The 17,273-nt window shown below is 48.2% G+C and overlaps 4 protein-coding genes across 4 annotated transcripts; 3 read left to right on the forward strand and 1 right to left on the reverse strand.

Moving 5' to 3' along the window:
• Positions 1–1,754: 1,754 nt before the first annotated feature.
• On the forward strand, positions 1,755–3,961 carry FKH2_0 (Fork-head transcriptional regulator; the record flags this gene model as incomplete). The annotated part of the gene is made up of 4 exons (XM_031152693.1): positions 1,755–1,859; positions 1,971–2,993; positions 3,047–3,807; positions 3,874–3,961. The coding sequence occupies 4 exons, from the start codon at positions 1,755–1,757 to the stop codon at positions 3,959–3,961; spliced, it is 1,977 nt and encodes a 658-aa protein (XP_031002431.1).
• A 764-nt stretch (positions 3,962–4,725) lies between these two features.
• clu1 (Clustered mitochondria-like protein) lies at positions 4,726–8,580 on the reverse strand (the record flags this gene model as incomplete). Its single annotated transcript, XM_031152694.1, has 2 exons — positions 4,726–8,433; positions 8,494–8,580. 2 exons carry the CDS (start codon positions 8,578–8,580, stop codon positions 4,726–4,728), a joined length of 3,795 nt encoding a protein of 1,264 aa, XP_031002414.1.
• An 863-nt stretch (positions 8,581–9,443) lies between these two features.
• Positions 9,444–12,287, forward strand: LHYA1_G007769 (uncharacterized protein; the record flags this gene model as incomplete). The annotated part of the gene is made up of 1 exon (XM_031152695.1): positions 9,444–12,287. One exon carries the CDS (start codon positions 9,444–9,446, stop codon positions 12,285–12,287), a length of 2,844 nt encoding a protein of 947 aa, XP_031002415.1.
• Positions 12,288–14,470: 2,183 nt separating this feature from the next.
• FRE3_1 (Ferric reductase transmembrane component) lies at positions 14,471–16,423 on the forward strand (the record flags this gene model as incomplete). Its single annotated transcript, XM_031152696.1, has 3 exons — positions 14,471–15,001; positions 15,093–15,314; positions 15,362–16,423. The coding sequence occupies 3 exons, from the start codon at positions 14,471–14,473 to the stop codon at positions 16,421–16,423; spliced, it is 1,815 nt and encodes a 604-aa protein (XP_031002424.1).
• Between the last annotated feature and the right edge of the window lie 850 nt (positions 16,424–17,273).

Consider the following 17,273-nt stretch of genomic DNA (forward strand, 5'->3'; position numbering starts at 1 on the left):
TAGCAATAGGTCAAGCCATTCGGCCAAAAAGTCAAGGAAGCCACATCTAGAAATAAGATTATCTTTTGACATCCACAATGCACGAGTAATACATCTGGCTAGTTTCTCGAAGCCGAGTCTTAGGGTACACAGAAACTGACGCACGGCAGCTGTATGGTTCAGGTTACCTATACGAATCACACCTTGAAGTGGTGTTTCTGACAAGGCTTATTGCATACCATGATCAGAATACCTCCGGCTTGCAGCCTCTAAACTGCAATATCAACCCACCGCTTTTTCCGCAGGAGTTTATGGAGACAAGAACAATGTGTCAATAAATCATGGGTCCGAGTGGTCTTAAGAACGATTACATGATGTCCCGGCTGCTCGTACAACAGGCGAACTCATTTGTTGAGAGAGTGATGCGATGATATAATTACGCTTGTTGAGGTTGGGAATATAGCTTTGTGTGTCTACGCGACTCCCCCTTCCGTGGACGTGAGCTTCTATATGTACCTACCTAGGTATGTATATATTTTGAAGTCTCGTGTATGAGCAACGACGAGGACTTCTCGTTTCATAACCTCATAACGTTCAATATCATTACAAAGCCATCTATCCCACAATAGATTTCAACAAAGAGACCTTGACCAAAAACTCAAATTAGGCAATCGACAAGTATTTAGTCAAGCAAGCTTTGCCGTCACATGACGAGCTATCACTCTGCGACTGGTTGGTCTGCAGGCTGGCTTCCTACTATAGATCACTAATAATAATGAGTAGAAAACTTGTTCCATTTTTGTTATGGGCCCCAAGATTGACTATGTAGGTAGGTCGGGGCGGGCGCAAAGCAAAAGGTTTGCTTAACTGCTTGGGTTTAGATAGATGTGCATGCCAAAGGGGGCGAGGGAGGGGGGGGGCCGAAGATGGATGAGATGCCTTGCCTGCCTTGCCTTGCCTTGCTTCGCCTTGCCCTGTCAGACCAATTCGACCCGATTCCATTGTATCAGACTGGAGTGAGTGGTAAGAACACGTTGTTAACAGCAAATCCTTCTTCTGGAAATCCGTTGGTTGTTGTACATGGATGGGGGCCTGTTGGCATTATGACGGAGGGTGAACCAAAGAACAGAGCCGCTTCCCCCTTAATATTTAGTGAGCCAAATATTGACATTCCCTAACGATTTTAGGCTTCTGGCCAATCACAAAAAGATAGCCCCCTCCCCACGCATTTGAAATCGCCGTAATTCATTCTTCCCCCCAGAGAATATCCCACAAACCGTCCAGGATTGCGCACACTCTGCCCGCCAGAGCCAAACATCATTTGCAGATATATCCCTATCGATAACCTGTATCCGTATCCGTATCCTTATCCACCCACTGCCATTCACCACAGCCGACAAAGCCCATTGTGTTTTGCTCTACGTCTGGGCAACTCGACACGCGAATGCCCGCCGCGTGATTGCAACAAATCGCGACAACCATTATCGCCACGCCACACCGAGCCCAGCGCAAATAAACAGTCCGACCAAGGGAAAACCTCGCCATTGATTGATTGCTGCCTCTGTCGCACCGTCTAGAGAAAGGCGCACTGAGCCGCGCCGGGATACATTCTTTCCAAGTAAGTCAAGAATATCCGTCCGCGCCTGGTCCAATTTATCTATCTGTCGCGAGGGGAAAAGGACAGGATCTGACTCTTCGACGTCGCCGCACACACCTTGACTTGCGCTGACCTTTTTCGCAGATACTCGCGCTTTCATATCTACCTCTGCCCGATCATGCCGCCCTCAAATACTCGTCCCAAGAGGGCTCGAAGGGAAGTCGCTCCTGCTGCCGACATCCCCGACTCCTCCCCCTCGAGGCCTGCAAAGAGAAGAAGAAGAGTACGTCAAGAGCGCAATATCATATAATATCCTTCCTCGAGTGAAGGGCCGGGATGTTATATTCTCAATGCATTTCCCATCTTTAATTGGGAATCTGCTAACTATTCAAAGGTGGCCGAAGCACCAAGGCCAACGCCAGCGCCAGAACCAGAACCACTCCCTAGGGATCGCGAGGGGATTCGAATGGAGGACGAAGAATTGATTGCGTCTATCATCCCCTACCTTCGTATGCCGAACCATGAGGTACAAGCTAGTACAGACCACGCCAATGTCGTATACGAAAAGCTCAACAAAGACGGTGTCCAGGCGTACGCAAAGCTGGCAGGAAGGGACTGGACTTACTATGTTAAAAACTTGAGAAATGTCATCGGCCGCCCTCCGGAGGTCACTCAATCTTCGAAGAACAACACTCCGGAACTTAATGGTGCGCCAAGCGAGAACGTCGACGAAGATGTCGTCCATATTGATTTGGGACCTGTCAAGATGGTGTCCCGAATCCATGCTGAGATCACTTTCGACACTGAGGATGAGGAGAGATGGGAAATTGTTGTCCATGGCCGCAATGGCATTCGCATCAACGGTGCTCCCCTTCGAAAGGGCGAATTTCATGCTCTTGTCAGTGGAGAAGTGATAGAGGTTGCTGGTGTAGAGATGATGTTTGTGCTGCCTCAAGAAGGAAGGAATCTGCAAGTCAAAAAAGAATATCTTGCCAGAGCTGGCCTCATCGACCCTTCAGCTGCCAATGACTCCGAGGAACATGGAGGGAATACAACCTCTTCAGCACCGTCATCTTCCGCGCAAACTGTACGCGGTCAGAATGGTGCGGGACCACTGCCAATTGCTCCAGCGCCTCCGGATTACCGACGTCCAGGTACACCCGTCAGCGCTCGCAGCAATGTGAAGTATACGGCTGGAAAATCTCCATATGCTGGTGGCACAATGATGATGAATGCCGATGATGTGGATCTAGCCTTAGAGTCCAACCATCACATCAAACCCTCCTACAGTTATGCACAAATGATCACCCAAGCTATCCTTGATACGGAGGAAGAGAAGCTGAACTTGGCTGGTATCTACGCTTATATCCAAGATAAGTATGCATACTATAGGTTCCAAGTTGCAGGCGGATGGCAGGTGAGATTCAGCCCCTCAATTTTTCTTTTGTGAATATAATTAACATCAAGCAGAACTCTATCAGACATAACCTGTCTCTGAACAAGTCCTTCCATAAGGTAGCACGGGAAACCGACGAACCTGGTAAGGGCATGAAGTGGTGTATCAAAGCCGAATGCCGCGACGACATGGCAAAAACTTGTTGGAAAGGCGGACGAGGTGGCCATCGAGGCTCTTCCGCACCTAGCTCACCCGCCAATCTCTCTTACCGAGCCAAGGACTCAGCGAAGAAGCGTTCACCAAAACGTTCACCAACGTCCAGATCACCCACGTCACGGTCTTTCCCAGATAATGCCCCGCAGTTCACCCCAGACCGATCAGGACAGTCCATGCATGACCTGCCTGGCGACGGAAGCCCACTTCCCCGCCACCGCAAGATAAACCATAGCCAGTTCGGTCTCTCTGACAACTCTCCAGCTTCTCCACCTGTTCTGACTTCTTCATACATGCAAGAAGAGGGCCCTGCGTTGGTCACGCCAGCTCCAGCTCGAGTCCATCCACGTTTAGCTCCGCCATCTACAGCTCAGCGGCCAAGCCAACACATGCCGACTAGCTCTCCTGCCCCTTTCTGGAAGTACGCCGAGTTTGGAAACACGCCCATGAAAGGCGTCGGTCTGGACTCAAGCCCAATTAAAGGAGGCGCCGCCCCTCTCCCACCAAGCAGCAGTCCTGCTCCTTCTCGTAGCCCTTTTAGAAACGGCAGTCCTGCGAAGCAGACATCTGCTCCCGAGTCTGAGGAGGTCGAGGAGGAGGATGAGGGTTTTGATCTCACCAAGTAAGCTTTGTCTTCGTCTGGCTTGGTAGTCTCGGTACTGTACGTGTTGCTAACAATCTTTTGCAGAGGTTTCCAGAGCATCGGTTCATTCCACGCTCCCGTCAGTAACGGTCTCCCTGTTGCTCCTGCGACACCTGCTATCAACAGCTCTTAGATTCAACCCATCACCCCATTACCCCACCGCCTCGCCACTTGCTCTGTTTTAGTGTATTTTTACTGTCCCACAACTCTACGAGTCCACCAAACCCTTGTCACTCCTAAAAATCGTATGGGACATGTCATTCGCTTTTTGGTTTGGTTTTTTGCCTTTGTCTGCATAGCGAAGTCTGAGTCTTGGGTCTAAGGCTTAGGCAAAGGAGGGAATTGGCGTTTTATGTAACAAAGTTTATGGGTTTTTAGCTTGGTAAATAAAAAAAGGCTTGTTCTGAAAATTACGTTTGACTTGTGTTTGTGATGTGATTGCTGTTATGACTGTAGAGTGGATTGTCCTTACCATGGCCTGCTGCGAATACGTTGCTACGTGATGTTGGAGCTGGATGCCATGGAGCTAGAAAAACAACCGGAATTAGAGTTTTTGAAAGAACAAATGTCGGCAGGCCTCGTTTGTGAGAAATAACGTTAGTAGCAGCAATTTGACTTAGTTAAGTGACGGTAAATGCGGAGGGAAGATGTCTTCAATTAATGTACAATACAATAATGCAACCCAGATCCAGTCCAACCATGCATGCAACTTTCCTTCCTATATTACAACTACACAAACAAGCCACGATGTGAGGCAATAGACACAATAATACATACATGTACAATTGAAGCAAGCGAAGCGCCGATAATGCAAGTAATACCAGAAAAACATGCCACCGAGCATCTTCGGACCAAGCTATCTGTACCCCATAACCACAATCATATAGTCTGACGGGACTACGATATAGCAGCCGAAGTTGAACCACCGCGCCTCTTGGGGTTACTGCGTCCGGGTCTCTTCTTCGTCTTTGCCTGCGCATCAGTCCCTTCGATAAACTTGACTAGCTCATCGATAGTCCTCGAATCCAAAGTCCGCCCACCTAGCTGCTCGCGCCCCGATGTCGTCTGCCCAACCTGTGGCTGCGGGTGCGTCTGTCCGAGCGTAACGCGCGGCGAGACTCGAATGCCAGCGCGGATACGACGGTTCTGCACATCCTTCGCGTGCTTGGCTATCGAGACGGCGTTCTGCGTAAGCTGTTCGAGCCAGCTTTCGGCTTCCTTGGTGTTCTTGTCCTCGGGACCCAGTTCGTGCAGGAAGATGTTGTAGGACTCGCGCATGCGGTTCACGGCGGTCTTGGAATCCGAGTCCAGAGCCAGGGCCTGTGAGAGTTGAAATAGGAGCGTGGCGGAGTTGATGGAGTGTTTGCCGTAGTGGTCTTCGCAAATCTTGAGGGAGGCTTCGAACCAGAGGCGCGAGGAGTGGAAGTCCTTTAGATTCTGCAGCATTACGGCTGCGTTGTTGAGCGTTGTGATGGAGTCCGGGTGCGAGGGGCCGTAGATGATTTTCCAGAGCTCGAGGGCGTGTTTGACGTATTGGAGAGCGAGTTTTGTTTCGCCGCAGGCGTGGCAGAAGAGGCCCAGGTTAAGGTAGTTGAGGAGAGTCTCTGCGTTGTCAATACCTAATGTTCGCTCGGAGACAATGACGGCTTTGCGAGCAAGTTCGAAAGCTGCCTCCTTCTCCTCTAGTTGGTAATAGGTTTGAGACAATGAGCTGTAGACTCGGGCAACTTCTGGGTGGATGATGCCGTAAATCTGTTCATGCAGTGAAAGGGACTCGAGTAACAGCTCCTGGCCGAGCTTCTTTTGACCTTGCATGATTGAGATTCGCCCGGCTTCAAGAGCCTCCTCAGCCAAGGAGCTTCTGGGGGATGCCTCTTTGATCACTGGCACAACATTATGAATGTCATCAGGGCTAAAAGTCTGAGGGGATGCAGAATGTGCAGATGTAACAGAGGCTGGAGATCCATCGCGAGCCTTCTTCTTCTTCTTGCTGCTGCTTGTGCTCTGGCCATTAGTACCAATTTCTTTCAAGGCCGAACCATTGGTAGCCGGTGAAGGTTCTGCGACAGGTGTTTGGCTTGTGAAGCGATAGTCTTTCCTCTCAAGCTGCAAGCCGAGTTTGAGCGAGACCTCTCTAAGTAGCTGCATGGGCTGTATGTTGGCAACCCAACTAGGGTCAATGGTGTATTGGTAGCGACGAGCGATCTGATTTTCGATCTCTGCTCTCAAAGTCTCTGGTGTAACCTTCTCAAATGCCAAATCTGCTTCAGGATACAAAGCAGTCATACTGGCATCAACCTCAGCCTTAGGCTTAGCATTGAGACCAGTACCAAGAAGGCAGTTGAGCATGTGCGAAGTGCACGCAGCTGTCAATGGGATAGGAAGATAGCGCAGGTATTTGCTAGCAACGTGTTTGAAAGCTCGTGAGACCATCTCTCGTACGGCCAGTCCTCTGATGGATTCAAGTCTCTTGCCCTCAGCTAGTTCAGCAACCTTGCCAAGGTACCTGATATTGATACCTCGCTTGTGAAGTAATCGGCTGAGAGATTGACCATCCATTGGGTATCCAACGTCGCCCTCTTTGAGATCATTGATCAGCTCTGGCAGGACGGTTCCGCGAAGGAAGTCGCAAGCAAGTCTGACCTCCTGCTCATCCTTGGCTAACTCCTCTTTCTCGGAATCTGTTTGTGCCTCTTGACCACTGAACGCATCCGGGTTTAACGTGAAGTTGAAGTTTGAGATGTCGATTCTCTCGTTGTCGACGTCTGCAGACTTGGTGATTTCCGTATCTGCCTCTTCGCTATTCTCCTTGGAATCGACCGAGGTCTCAGCACCTCCAGTTTTTCCCTCCTCGGTCTTCCCATTATCAAGCGTCTTTGTGGCACCTTCGCCATCTTTTTGATCCTTCCGTCTCTTGGCTAGCTCGCCATTCACCCAATCTCGCATCTTCACCCTCCAATATGTTTCAATAAGTTCTGGTCGTAAGACAGTCATTCTGTGAGGATATGCGGTTTCACCTGGACCGTCAACAACCTCGGAAGTTCCAATGGCAGTGCCAAATTCCTCCATCCAAGATATATCCAATGGGGTGATTCTGTACAGGTCAAGGACATATTTTCTGCCGTCGGTACCCAGTAAGCCCTTGGTCTCCACGCTGCCCTCCAGCTCATGGCGCTTCCCGTCTTTATCCCAGACTGCATGTTTCTTGACTTTCAAAGCCTTGGACAGCTTCTCAAAGGTAGGGATGAATTGCTCATTCGCGGCAACAACGTCCTTGCCGTCGACCGCACCATAGTCGATTTGGTTCTCACCTGGCTCTCTCTGCTTGAAAATGCCAGGGACAATGGACTGAGCGACAATTCGCTTGCCCATATAATCAGCAATAACGGTTCCGGGTGTGAAAAGTCCATCGATATCTAATTGGTTGACCATTCGAACGCCCATGACATCTTTGCCGGTTGCCACTCTTGCAGCCTCATCACCACCTTCTGAAGCAAATGTGCCTACCCCGTCAGCGCCAAAAGAGAAGAAGATGTTGTTGTACACGAATATTTGGGCATCTCTCCCCTCGGTTGGATTTAAAGGGGCTACCTCGCCTCTAGCAACCAACACAGCGCCACGCGCAGCAGCATCATTATAATCAGCAAATAGCTTGGAAGTCAAGCGCTCACGGAAAACACGATCATGCACATTTTCTTTGGGCAGTTCCCTCGTGGATTGAAACTCCTCGTTCCAATCTCGCAAGGTCTCAGTGTTCTCAATTCCTGCTATTAAATAGCTCTCTTGTGTTCGAGTAATGTCGGATTGATGTGCAACAAGAGGTGAAGACGTGCTTGGAACCACCCAAGGGCTTGAAGGAACGGCGTTGGTAATTTGGAAATTTGCCAGAGGTTCCTTGGTATTATTGGCATCCAAAAGTTTTTTAAATGAAGCATCAAACGAAGGAGAAAGCTCCTCAATCAGGTTGAGCAATGAGTGTGCCGAATGAGCCTTCGGGGAGCCTCTTGGGAATGGATCGAATTTACTGTTGGTAGATTTGTTCACATAAAATCCTGATACGTGTGCTGTGATTTGATGTTGTTCTCCTTCATTAGTAGTCACCTGGAGATATAAGAGGTGGCCCTTTTGTCTGAGATGGTAAGGAGGAGGGTTCCATGGCGAGAGTGATAATCCTTTCACAGTCTTTGGCTGTGGCTCCAGAACGTCGGGAAGCAGAGTAGAAAGCGTTCCCGGGGTCTGCAAGTCAAAACTAGCCATCGGATGTGCTTCTGTTGCACCAGTACCGTTGAAGGTTTCTGCCGCGAGTGTGACCGAATCATGGAGAGATGTACCCGACAAGATGCCATGCAAAGTATCAGTTCGGTCTCCTGAAGCACCAATTATTTCTCTAACTCTGATGACATGCAGTCTTGCTTCCTTCTCGGTATACGGGTCCTCGATCAAAGTAAGCTCCGAGTCCGCCGCCAGACCCTCGACCTCAGATATTTGGATGAAATCATTGATTCGTTGGCCCTTATGTTCGAGGTGGAAACAGGAGTACTGGAAAGTACCTGGGAGTTCGATAATCGATTGTCGAACATCGTGAATTGCCTCTTGCGTCGATACCTATAAGACTTAGTTTTCTCTTCTGTTTATCGTAGTAGAGTAGGGTGGTAGGGGATATACCATAATCGGGATCTGCTTGGGCTCGTGGGGCAGGTTGACCATTAGCTGAAAGATGGCTAGCAATAACATCAGTATTATATTCTCCATTGCGAAGTGTTCAAGCCATTTCAATGTCATCGGGTGTAGTACCTTCGCCACCTTGGTCTGTTCCATCTGCAGCCTCCTGCTCTGCCCCGTTGGTGGTTGCATGATCAACCTCGAGGCCATTCTGAGCATCAGCAGTGCCATTGGAAGAGGCTTCTAGACAAAGAACTATGTTAGCTGATCAAAATATGAAAAATTGGTGTGTTCGATCAGGTAAATGTCGTTCTAGTAACATACCAGCGGGTTTGGAGCTTGCTTCAGCAGCCATGATGATATATTACAATGCCGAGTAGTAAGGTACAAAGTCGAAAAGACGGAACTTAACCAAGCCCTGCAGTCCGAGAAGCGCAAGGAGAAGGTCAATATGAGCAGACGGAAAGAAGAGGCGGGTGATTATGAGTAGGAGTAGTAGAATTACAAAGAAGAAAAGGGGTTGTTATGGAGAGAACAAGATCAATGCCTCTAAATTTTACATGCATCCACCATAGGAATTTTTTTGAGCTCCCCGGTATCCGCCCGCGTTATTCCGGTCCAGCAACAGCCCTGCCGCAGGGCAGGGCAGAGCAGATACCCTGGTCAATTGCTTAGTAAGCCTTTATTTACTTTCAGCTCTCCTCTCCTCCAGTATCAATATCATAAACATCGGCATAATGCTGCGATAATTCATAACACCTTTTGGCTTTTTACTAGTCATCAGTTGTCCTCTATTATTGCTTCATTTTTGCTTTAAAAAATCCCCCATCATTGCTCTTGCTACATTTCTTTTGCTCTTTCGCTGCATAAACAAACAATACAACAGGTATGGGTGCTAGGAAACTAAGAATTACATGCCTTGAAAGCTGACTCCTGTGTTCAGGATACTCAATATGGCATCTGAAATACCAAGCACTAGCATGGCTTTGCATGGCTTTACTCCTGTACGGCGACGAGATTCGACAGTCAACACGAGGCAGTTTCACAGAGACCAAGAGAAGGAATGGACAGCAGCGAGGTGCCATCGCCTACTACGGGCTTTGACGTCCAGAGTTGCAATCTTGAATAAGGACTTGTCACGGTTATCCCAAGCTCGGCAGGCTCAGAGTCAAAACAATGGCGAGGTACCCACGACCGCGAAAACCTTACGACGGAATACTCAAGACAAGGATGATGGCGACTGGACCCGGGCGCGGAAGAAACTGAAGCGGACATATTCGAACCGAAATAAACGAAATGGTATAGGTCAAGAAGGAGCAGTTCCCAAAACACCTCGTATACCAGCCTCTTCGAAGGGCAGTAAGTCCATTGTTCCGGGAGAGATCTTAGTCCCCACCCCGATACTTGCCCGAGCTAGGGGAGAACTTGATGTAGACGACTATCCTTCAATGATTGCAAATGCCGGGCTTGATGATCAAGCAATCAGAAGACCCAAGCGTTCAAAGTATCATCATACAACAAATGAAGGGGAGCCAAGTTTCCAGCTCTCTGGGACTCTGAGAGAAATGCGACAAAAGACGAACGCTTCCCGGTATACGATTTATGAAGGTATCTACAATGGCCTGGAGACTCTATTGCGCTCGACGATGAGAGATGGGCCCGACACCAAGGCAAAGGGTGCCAGATCACTTTTTTCAATGTCCTTGAGAGCTGTTCCAAGTTATATCGCTGAAGAAGAGGCCCATCTTGAGGAGACTGGAACCAAATCCGCAATTAATACGCGGGATATATCAACAGAAATTTACGATGAGTTGGAATACTTCGGCACTTCCGAATATGGCTGGAAGCAACTTAAAGTTATCGTCCGGTCGCATGGAACAAAAGTACTCGGAGACGCAATAACCGCAGGATTAATCGATCTAGAATTTTGTGGTGTGCTGATTACACTCTGCATACATACTTTTGCTGCAGAAGAGGCCGAAGTGTTGCTTTCTTCCCTCCTATCCTCTAGCAAATATTCAGCACCCAAAACTCTTTACGATATTGCGCCTCGTCCTTTTTCGATGCTCTGGAAGTTTGTCGAGTACACTGGACGCTTCGCTTTCCAATATCAACAGCTGGCAAGCTTGATTTCAAAGGGGTTTCTGCCTCTCGGATGGCTGGCCACAAAGGAATTTCGTCCCGTATGGATTGGGGTGATGCAAAGGCTCTCCCCTGGTTCGGTGAACCCGGATGCTCTGATGTTTCTTGAGACCACGCTTCCTCTTCTTGCAAGGTCTGGTCAGTCGGGCAGTTCTTATGATACCTCCTCATTTGCTATTCTTAAGCCCACCTTTTCTAGCTTGATCACAACACTACTATCAATTGTTCTCCTGAGCCGAGAAGCAACAGAATCTCACACCGATGAAAGAGCCGTGGTCTCTGACGCACCTTATGAGCATGTCACTACCTTACTACAGAGCTGCGTGATACAGTACGATTTGTCACCAGCTCCCAATGATTCCCAAGGCGTTCTGCTGTTTGCTGCAAATCTAATAGCCAGACAGCCGGTTGGTAAGTGTACGAACTCCGAGGACTGTCTCATCAAGCTTCTTCATAATCAAACATGGGAAGACGCAAACGCAGACGACTGTGATCTTACTCCTGATAGCTACAACGATCTTGTGGCATTCATCTGTTCTGTAGCACGTTGTTGTGGCAGAGGCGCTTCAAGTGCAGGATTCGAGTCTCTAAAATATCTACATCTGACTCTGGAGGATCTCAGCATCGACAGCCCTGGAGTTGATATCTTTCAAGGAATCATTGTGGATAGCGCCTTTGCATTTGCACAGCAGTTGCCTGAACAAACTCATCTAGACTATGCGTCGACTTTGGACGTCAAGTTTTCAGATAGGAAAGTCAAGCACGAATTAACTCCAATTTCAGAAGCAAACGATGATGCAAGACCTGGATTTCGCTGGGAGGAAGGCATTGGCGAGTGGGTGACGGCTACTCCCGCTGGAAACAACTCCAAACGAGAAAGCATTGTCAGGTATCCCCTGAAGGAAGACAAATGTGATTCTCCTTTTCGACCTTCACCTTGCACACGTCCAAACAAGACCAAGGAAGTTGCACCAGTGTCCAGGAAACGGAATTTGCGCTCCTCGAATGTGTCCGTTGAGCCAGCGGACAGCTCAGATGTTCCAGAGTATTCTGGTTCGGTTCTGGACGCATTACATGTTGAGAAGAATGCGTCAGCGAGTGACGATGAATTGCATACAAGTTTTTCCTGTAGAGATGATTCTTCCGAGTCTGGCTCTATATCTGTTGGCTTAGCATCCGACGTGGAAATGTCTTTCACGCAAACGTCACTTTCTTCAGGGGAGTCCTTATCCGAAGAAGAGACTGAATATCATCATACACGTCGTTCTATTGATCGTGTTCCACGCTTATATAGAAAGGATCTTCGAAACAGCCAGGACGGGCAGCTTTTCGATGAATCTTTCAGCTCCATTGCATCGTCATCTACCTCAGACCAGAGTAGAGATGTTAATTCTCGACGACAATACGTCGACAGAGCACCAAGATTAGGACGACGAGCGCTTCGGTCCAATCAGGCGTGGCAGCTGTTCGACGAAAGTGACGACGAACTCAGTTTCCTTTCCGTCTCATCACAAAGTGATCGAGTCTTAGGAGATATCACAAACACTGCAACTACCAAAATTCGCTCTGTACGTAGAACAAAAGCTGCGACAAAATCTAGAAAGCCCATTACCAATTGGACTACCCCTCTCAGCGAAGATGAGCTGGGAATATGATAAGGCGTCCCAATTCATGCTATCAGTATTTCTCTATGGTAGATCTCAACATATGTAAGAAGCTTGTTGGCCTGTCTGAATACCTCCGAGCAACAGTTCGGTTCCAAATGCCTTACCAGCAGTGTTTCGATCGGAGCTTTTAACGGGGCTTTGACGGATCGAAGGAAGGCTGAGATGGAAATGTCCATCTTTTGCCGCTTGTGATATTGAAGGGATTGTAAAGCAGCTCTATTGCTGGGTATCCAACCATGAGACAGAAGGATCACCATGTGCAAGATTTAGGGCTAGTATCGGGCATCTTTACTGCGTGATCGCCGTGTTTGAATATGCGCTGGGCTTATAAGAGGCTCGCTTTGCGACAAAGTCGGTCTCAACCGGGCAGAGCATTTGGATATAGTTGTGGAGACTAACAGAAGGGCGAATGACTTGACTTGCCTGGTTTTTGAGTTCAAATGACGAGTTATTATATCATCGCAGAAACAAAAACTGTGGGAGGATGGCAACGAGCTCGAAAACTGCAAGTTTGGCGCTCAATAGAAGAAGTTCGAACACTATGCAATTGTATCCACCTCCATCCTTATCAGAATCGAAGTGCTTAACCTTCAGGTTACGATTTAACCTTCACTACAGTAGAATAGAATAGGGCGCGAGTCGTGTTCACGAACACTTCATTCGCAGTCTTGTAGACAGATTTGGGAAACACTTTACCCGCCAAACTTTACACGGAGAATTGTGGACTCGACATTGCTTCATATAGATGATTACGTAGCGGGTGACTTGCCGCAAGATTAAGCAGGACGTCAAAACAATTGTGGACACTGGACGGAACCAACCATGGATATAGATTGTCATGTCTTATCTTTTACTTGGCACTTGGCACTTGGCATCGCAGTCCAAGAACCACTCACTTAGATATACGAAGTACAGTATTAATCTAGTCAAACATGAAGCTTCCATTCGTCATCAAGGGGGTATGTAGACGACGACACCTGGTTGGCGATCTTTAGGGCACAGGCGGAATAACGTTTGGATGGCGACACACGTCCTGCAGGACATTCACACATCGGCACGACTTGTCTTGACCGTTGGGATTTCTCGTCGTTGTGATGCTCGTGGCGTTACAGGCAACACAAAGCACTTTGAGGGTGTCGTCTCACGTTTCAGGACCCCTGCAAGCACTGCACTTTGTCCCTGACCCTGACTGCTTGCGGGGCTGCTGGGCTTTAGCGAAGATTTGCCCGTGGCCCCTGGATTACGGAGTAAACTCAGTCTCAGTTACTCAGGCTGGTCTCATCAAATCACGTCGGCAGTGGTTGATTCGACGGTGCAACACCATTGTGGACTCCCTTGGAAGAAACCTCACTATTCTTATGTAAACAATCGGTACCTTAGGTTCAATAATCGGGATGCAGTAAGTACCTACTCTTCTTCCCCATCCTTCCTTATCCGTCCACTCCATGCACTTCCTGTCATCGTTTCAGGCCTGAAAAAATAAAGGATACTACTGTACCTATAGCCGTTGCTCGGGAGTGATGCCCGTGTTTGGTCCCGTATGCATTCCCTGTAGGTTTATGCAATATACAAGGTACGGGCGGTAAAGAGGCTGACTCCTGCTCCGCTGTGGATACTTATCCCACGATGCGATTATCATTTTACGGAGGTCTACTCGACAAGGCACGGCATGCATGCAAGAGAACAGTACTATACTAGTACTTTGGCTCTACCTCCACTTCTTCGTTTGTGTGTTTGTGACTTGTCTTGTTCCACCATCTAGATAACATTGTACTGTCTGTCCCTCCTTGTCAATATATTCTTTTCGACCTTGTGATTGTGGAACAGGTTCCTTTTATTCTTTCCGCCCTCCTTTTTCTAGCCGGCCGCCTTTTTGACAATTAGACTGAATTGTCTCGAGAGTTCTTGACGCCGACGATCCTTTACTACTACACGCAGTCTGGAAATCACCTCTTGAGTAGTTCTTCAGAAGACTTTTATGGCTTGACCTACAACACTCCTTATCTAGATATCCTCTCATCTTACCTCGAGTATCGAATTTTTTGTGCTGTGCTGGACATTCACATAAGTTTCTCGTTTATTCGCAAAAACCCGCCAGGCGCGAGACACCTCGAGGCGACCACAACGGATCCCCATTCCTTCAAGGAATACCGACAATACTACACTACACTATGACTTCTTCACTTCGATTTTTGGGCTTATTAGCCATTTCAGGACTGGTCTCTGCTGCAGAGGCACCGGCAGCAACTGGGCCGGCGGCGGCAGCAGCAGCGGTCGAGGCTGCCAAAGCTAAAGCTCACAACCAGGATTTTTACAACTATATCTTCATCGTACTAGCCTCGCTGATTGCAGCTTTCACGTTATGGAGGGTGGGCATCGAGAGCGTCAAATACGTGCGGACACTTACATGTCTAAACAACGATACGCAGAAATACTTCGCTGTTCCCTCAAAGAGCTGGGCGAGTTTCAAGAAGCACTTGCTATATGCCCCTGTATTCAGCAAGAGACACAACAGGGAAATTCAGTTGTCTTCGGCAATGAACGTGGGAACGCTACCGACTCGATTCCAGTTGATATTTCTACTTTCGTATTTCGGCACCAACGTTATATTCTGCGTTTATAGCATTGATTGGGCACTTCCAGCTGCATCTGCTGCTAAGGAGTTGAGGAACCGGACTGGCATACTCGCCGTTGTCAACATGGTAAGTTGACACCAGTATTCTTATATTGCCCCGTCGACTTTTCGGGCATCACTAGTATCACGTGGTCACTCATGTATCTAACTATAACCAGATCCCCCTCTTCGTCATGGCTGCTCGCAATAACCCTTTGATGAACTGGTTGAATTTGTCTTTCGATTCCTTCAATTTGTTGCATAGATGGACCGGCAGAATCGTTGTCCTCGAAGCAATTACTCACGCGATTTCTTGGGGCGTTTCAGCTTACATCGGAGGTGGATGGGCAGCGATTTCTAAGGCTATCACAGGAACTCCCTTCATCACCTATGGCTTCATTGTGGGTTTCCTAAGCCGTCGCAGTAGTGAAATTACTAACAATCCTAGGCTATTGTTGCGTTTGTAGTCATTGCCTTCCAAGCCAACTCCATTCTCCGACATGCTTTCTATGAGACTTTCAAGTATCTCCACATTGCTTTGGTTATATTGGTTATCATCGGCCTTTGGTATCACTTGAAGCTTGCCAAGCTTCCCCAGATCACCCTTCTTTATGGAGTTATTGCACTATGGGGGGCAGAGCGCGCTACAAGAATTCTCAAGGTCATGTACAGGAACGTTGGAAAAGGGGGATCACAGACGTTGGTGGAGGCACTTCCAGGAAATGCGAGCCGTGTCACCATCACAATGGCCCGACCATGGACCTTCAAGCCGGGCCAGCACGCCTATCTCTACATGCCGGCAATTGGCATGATGACTTCCCACCCCTTTTCGATTGCGTGGTCTGAGGAAGCAGAGAACCTGGACCCAGAAAAGCTCGCAATGAACCGCCAAGATATCTTGGAAATGCAGAAGACGCAGATGTCTTTCATCATTCGTGCCAGAACAGGATTCACGAGCAAGCTATACAAGAAAGCCGAAGCAGCACCCGGTGGCAAATTTTACACCAAGTGTTTTGCAGAGGGTCCATATGGAGGCATGCATATGATGCATTCCTACGGGTCCGTCATGATGTTTGCAGGAGGGGTAGGAATCACCCATCAAGTACCACATGTCAGAGATTTAGTCGCCGGTTACGCAAACGGAACAGTCGCTGCGCGTAAGATCGTGCTCGTTTGGATCATCCAATCTCCCGAACATCTGGAATGGATCCGACCGTGGATGACAGCCATCCTGGCTATGGACAAACGCCGCGACGTGCTACGCATCATGTTATTCGTCAGCCGTCCCCGCTCAACCAAGGAAATTCACAGCCCTTCCGCAACGGTACAAATGTTCCCTGGTCGACCAAACATCGAGACGCTTATGGATATCGAGATGGAAAACCAGGTCGGCGCTTTGGGCGTCTCGGTTTGCGGTAGTGGAGCGCTGAGTGATGATGTGAGGAGGGCAGTGCGCACGCGTCAGCACGCCGGGAACATTGACTTCGTCGAGGAAGCCTTCTCGTGGTGATCTGATCCAACGTCACCGACTTCAGGATATCTTTTTGGATTTCGGAATCCCACGTTATGACTGTCTTCTTTGTTGATATTGAGTTTTGGACTTTTATAGATGGAGGTTGTAACCACGGTCGTTGTATATTATCAGGATTGGACGTGGGTTACGGATAGAAATGTATCAAGGCACTGCATGCAGGACAGCTAGTAGCATACAAGTACATACGTACATTACACAACAATTACAGACATTGCCCCACGTCCCCAAGCCTACTCTTATTTGTGTAACTCATGAACTCTCGGGGCGTGTGATACGAGCGTTTCCCATTATCTTTACCAACCTCTAACTTGAAAAATAATACTTCTATAAATTGGTACAGGTAGTTTTCTTGGACTGGTGGGGTGGGATTTGAGCTTAGCCTTCTTTCCGATGGAAATACAGCGCGATGAATTAGACTGACTACCCCGCTCTGCCCCGCTCCGTCATGCTTGGAAGCACCCAATTAATGCTGGATCATAGACTAAACTAGCGTTTAGGTTAGCATATCCTCCAACAGTTGCGCCCGTGATTATTGGACCCAGACGCTAAACCCTTGTAAAGCAACGAGCAAACCCGTCAGATTTAGCACGATTTAGCAGTCCCAGGACTACCTTGCGACTTAACTACTTGTATATTCTAGATTTTTACTGCAGTCCTTGGATTAGATATAATGATACATACAGATTAATATTTCTTCTGTAATTCAGAAATTATTACAAGTTATTACCTTCATAGCCGATAGCTACCTAGTCTAGTCCGGTAAGCTTCCTAGCCTAGCATCAGCTGCTTATTAAATAGATAAGGTAGGCATCATCCCCACCCTTGC

This window comes from Lachnellula hyalina (assembly GCF_007821495.1).
Source record: "Lachnellula hyalina strain CBS 185.66 chromosome Unknown contig00169, whole genome shotgun sequence".
NCBI classification, from domain to species: Eukaryota; Fungi; Ascomycota; class Leotiomycetes; order Helotiales; family Lachnaceae; genus Lachnellula; species Lachnellula hyalina.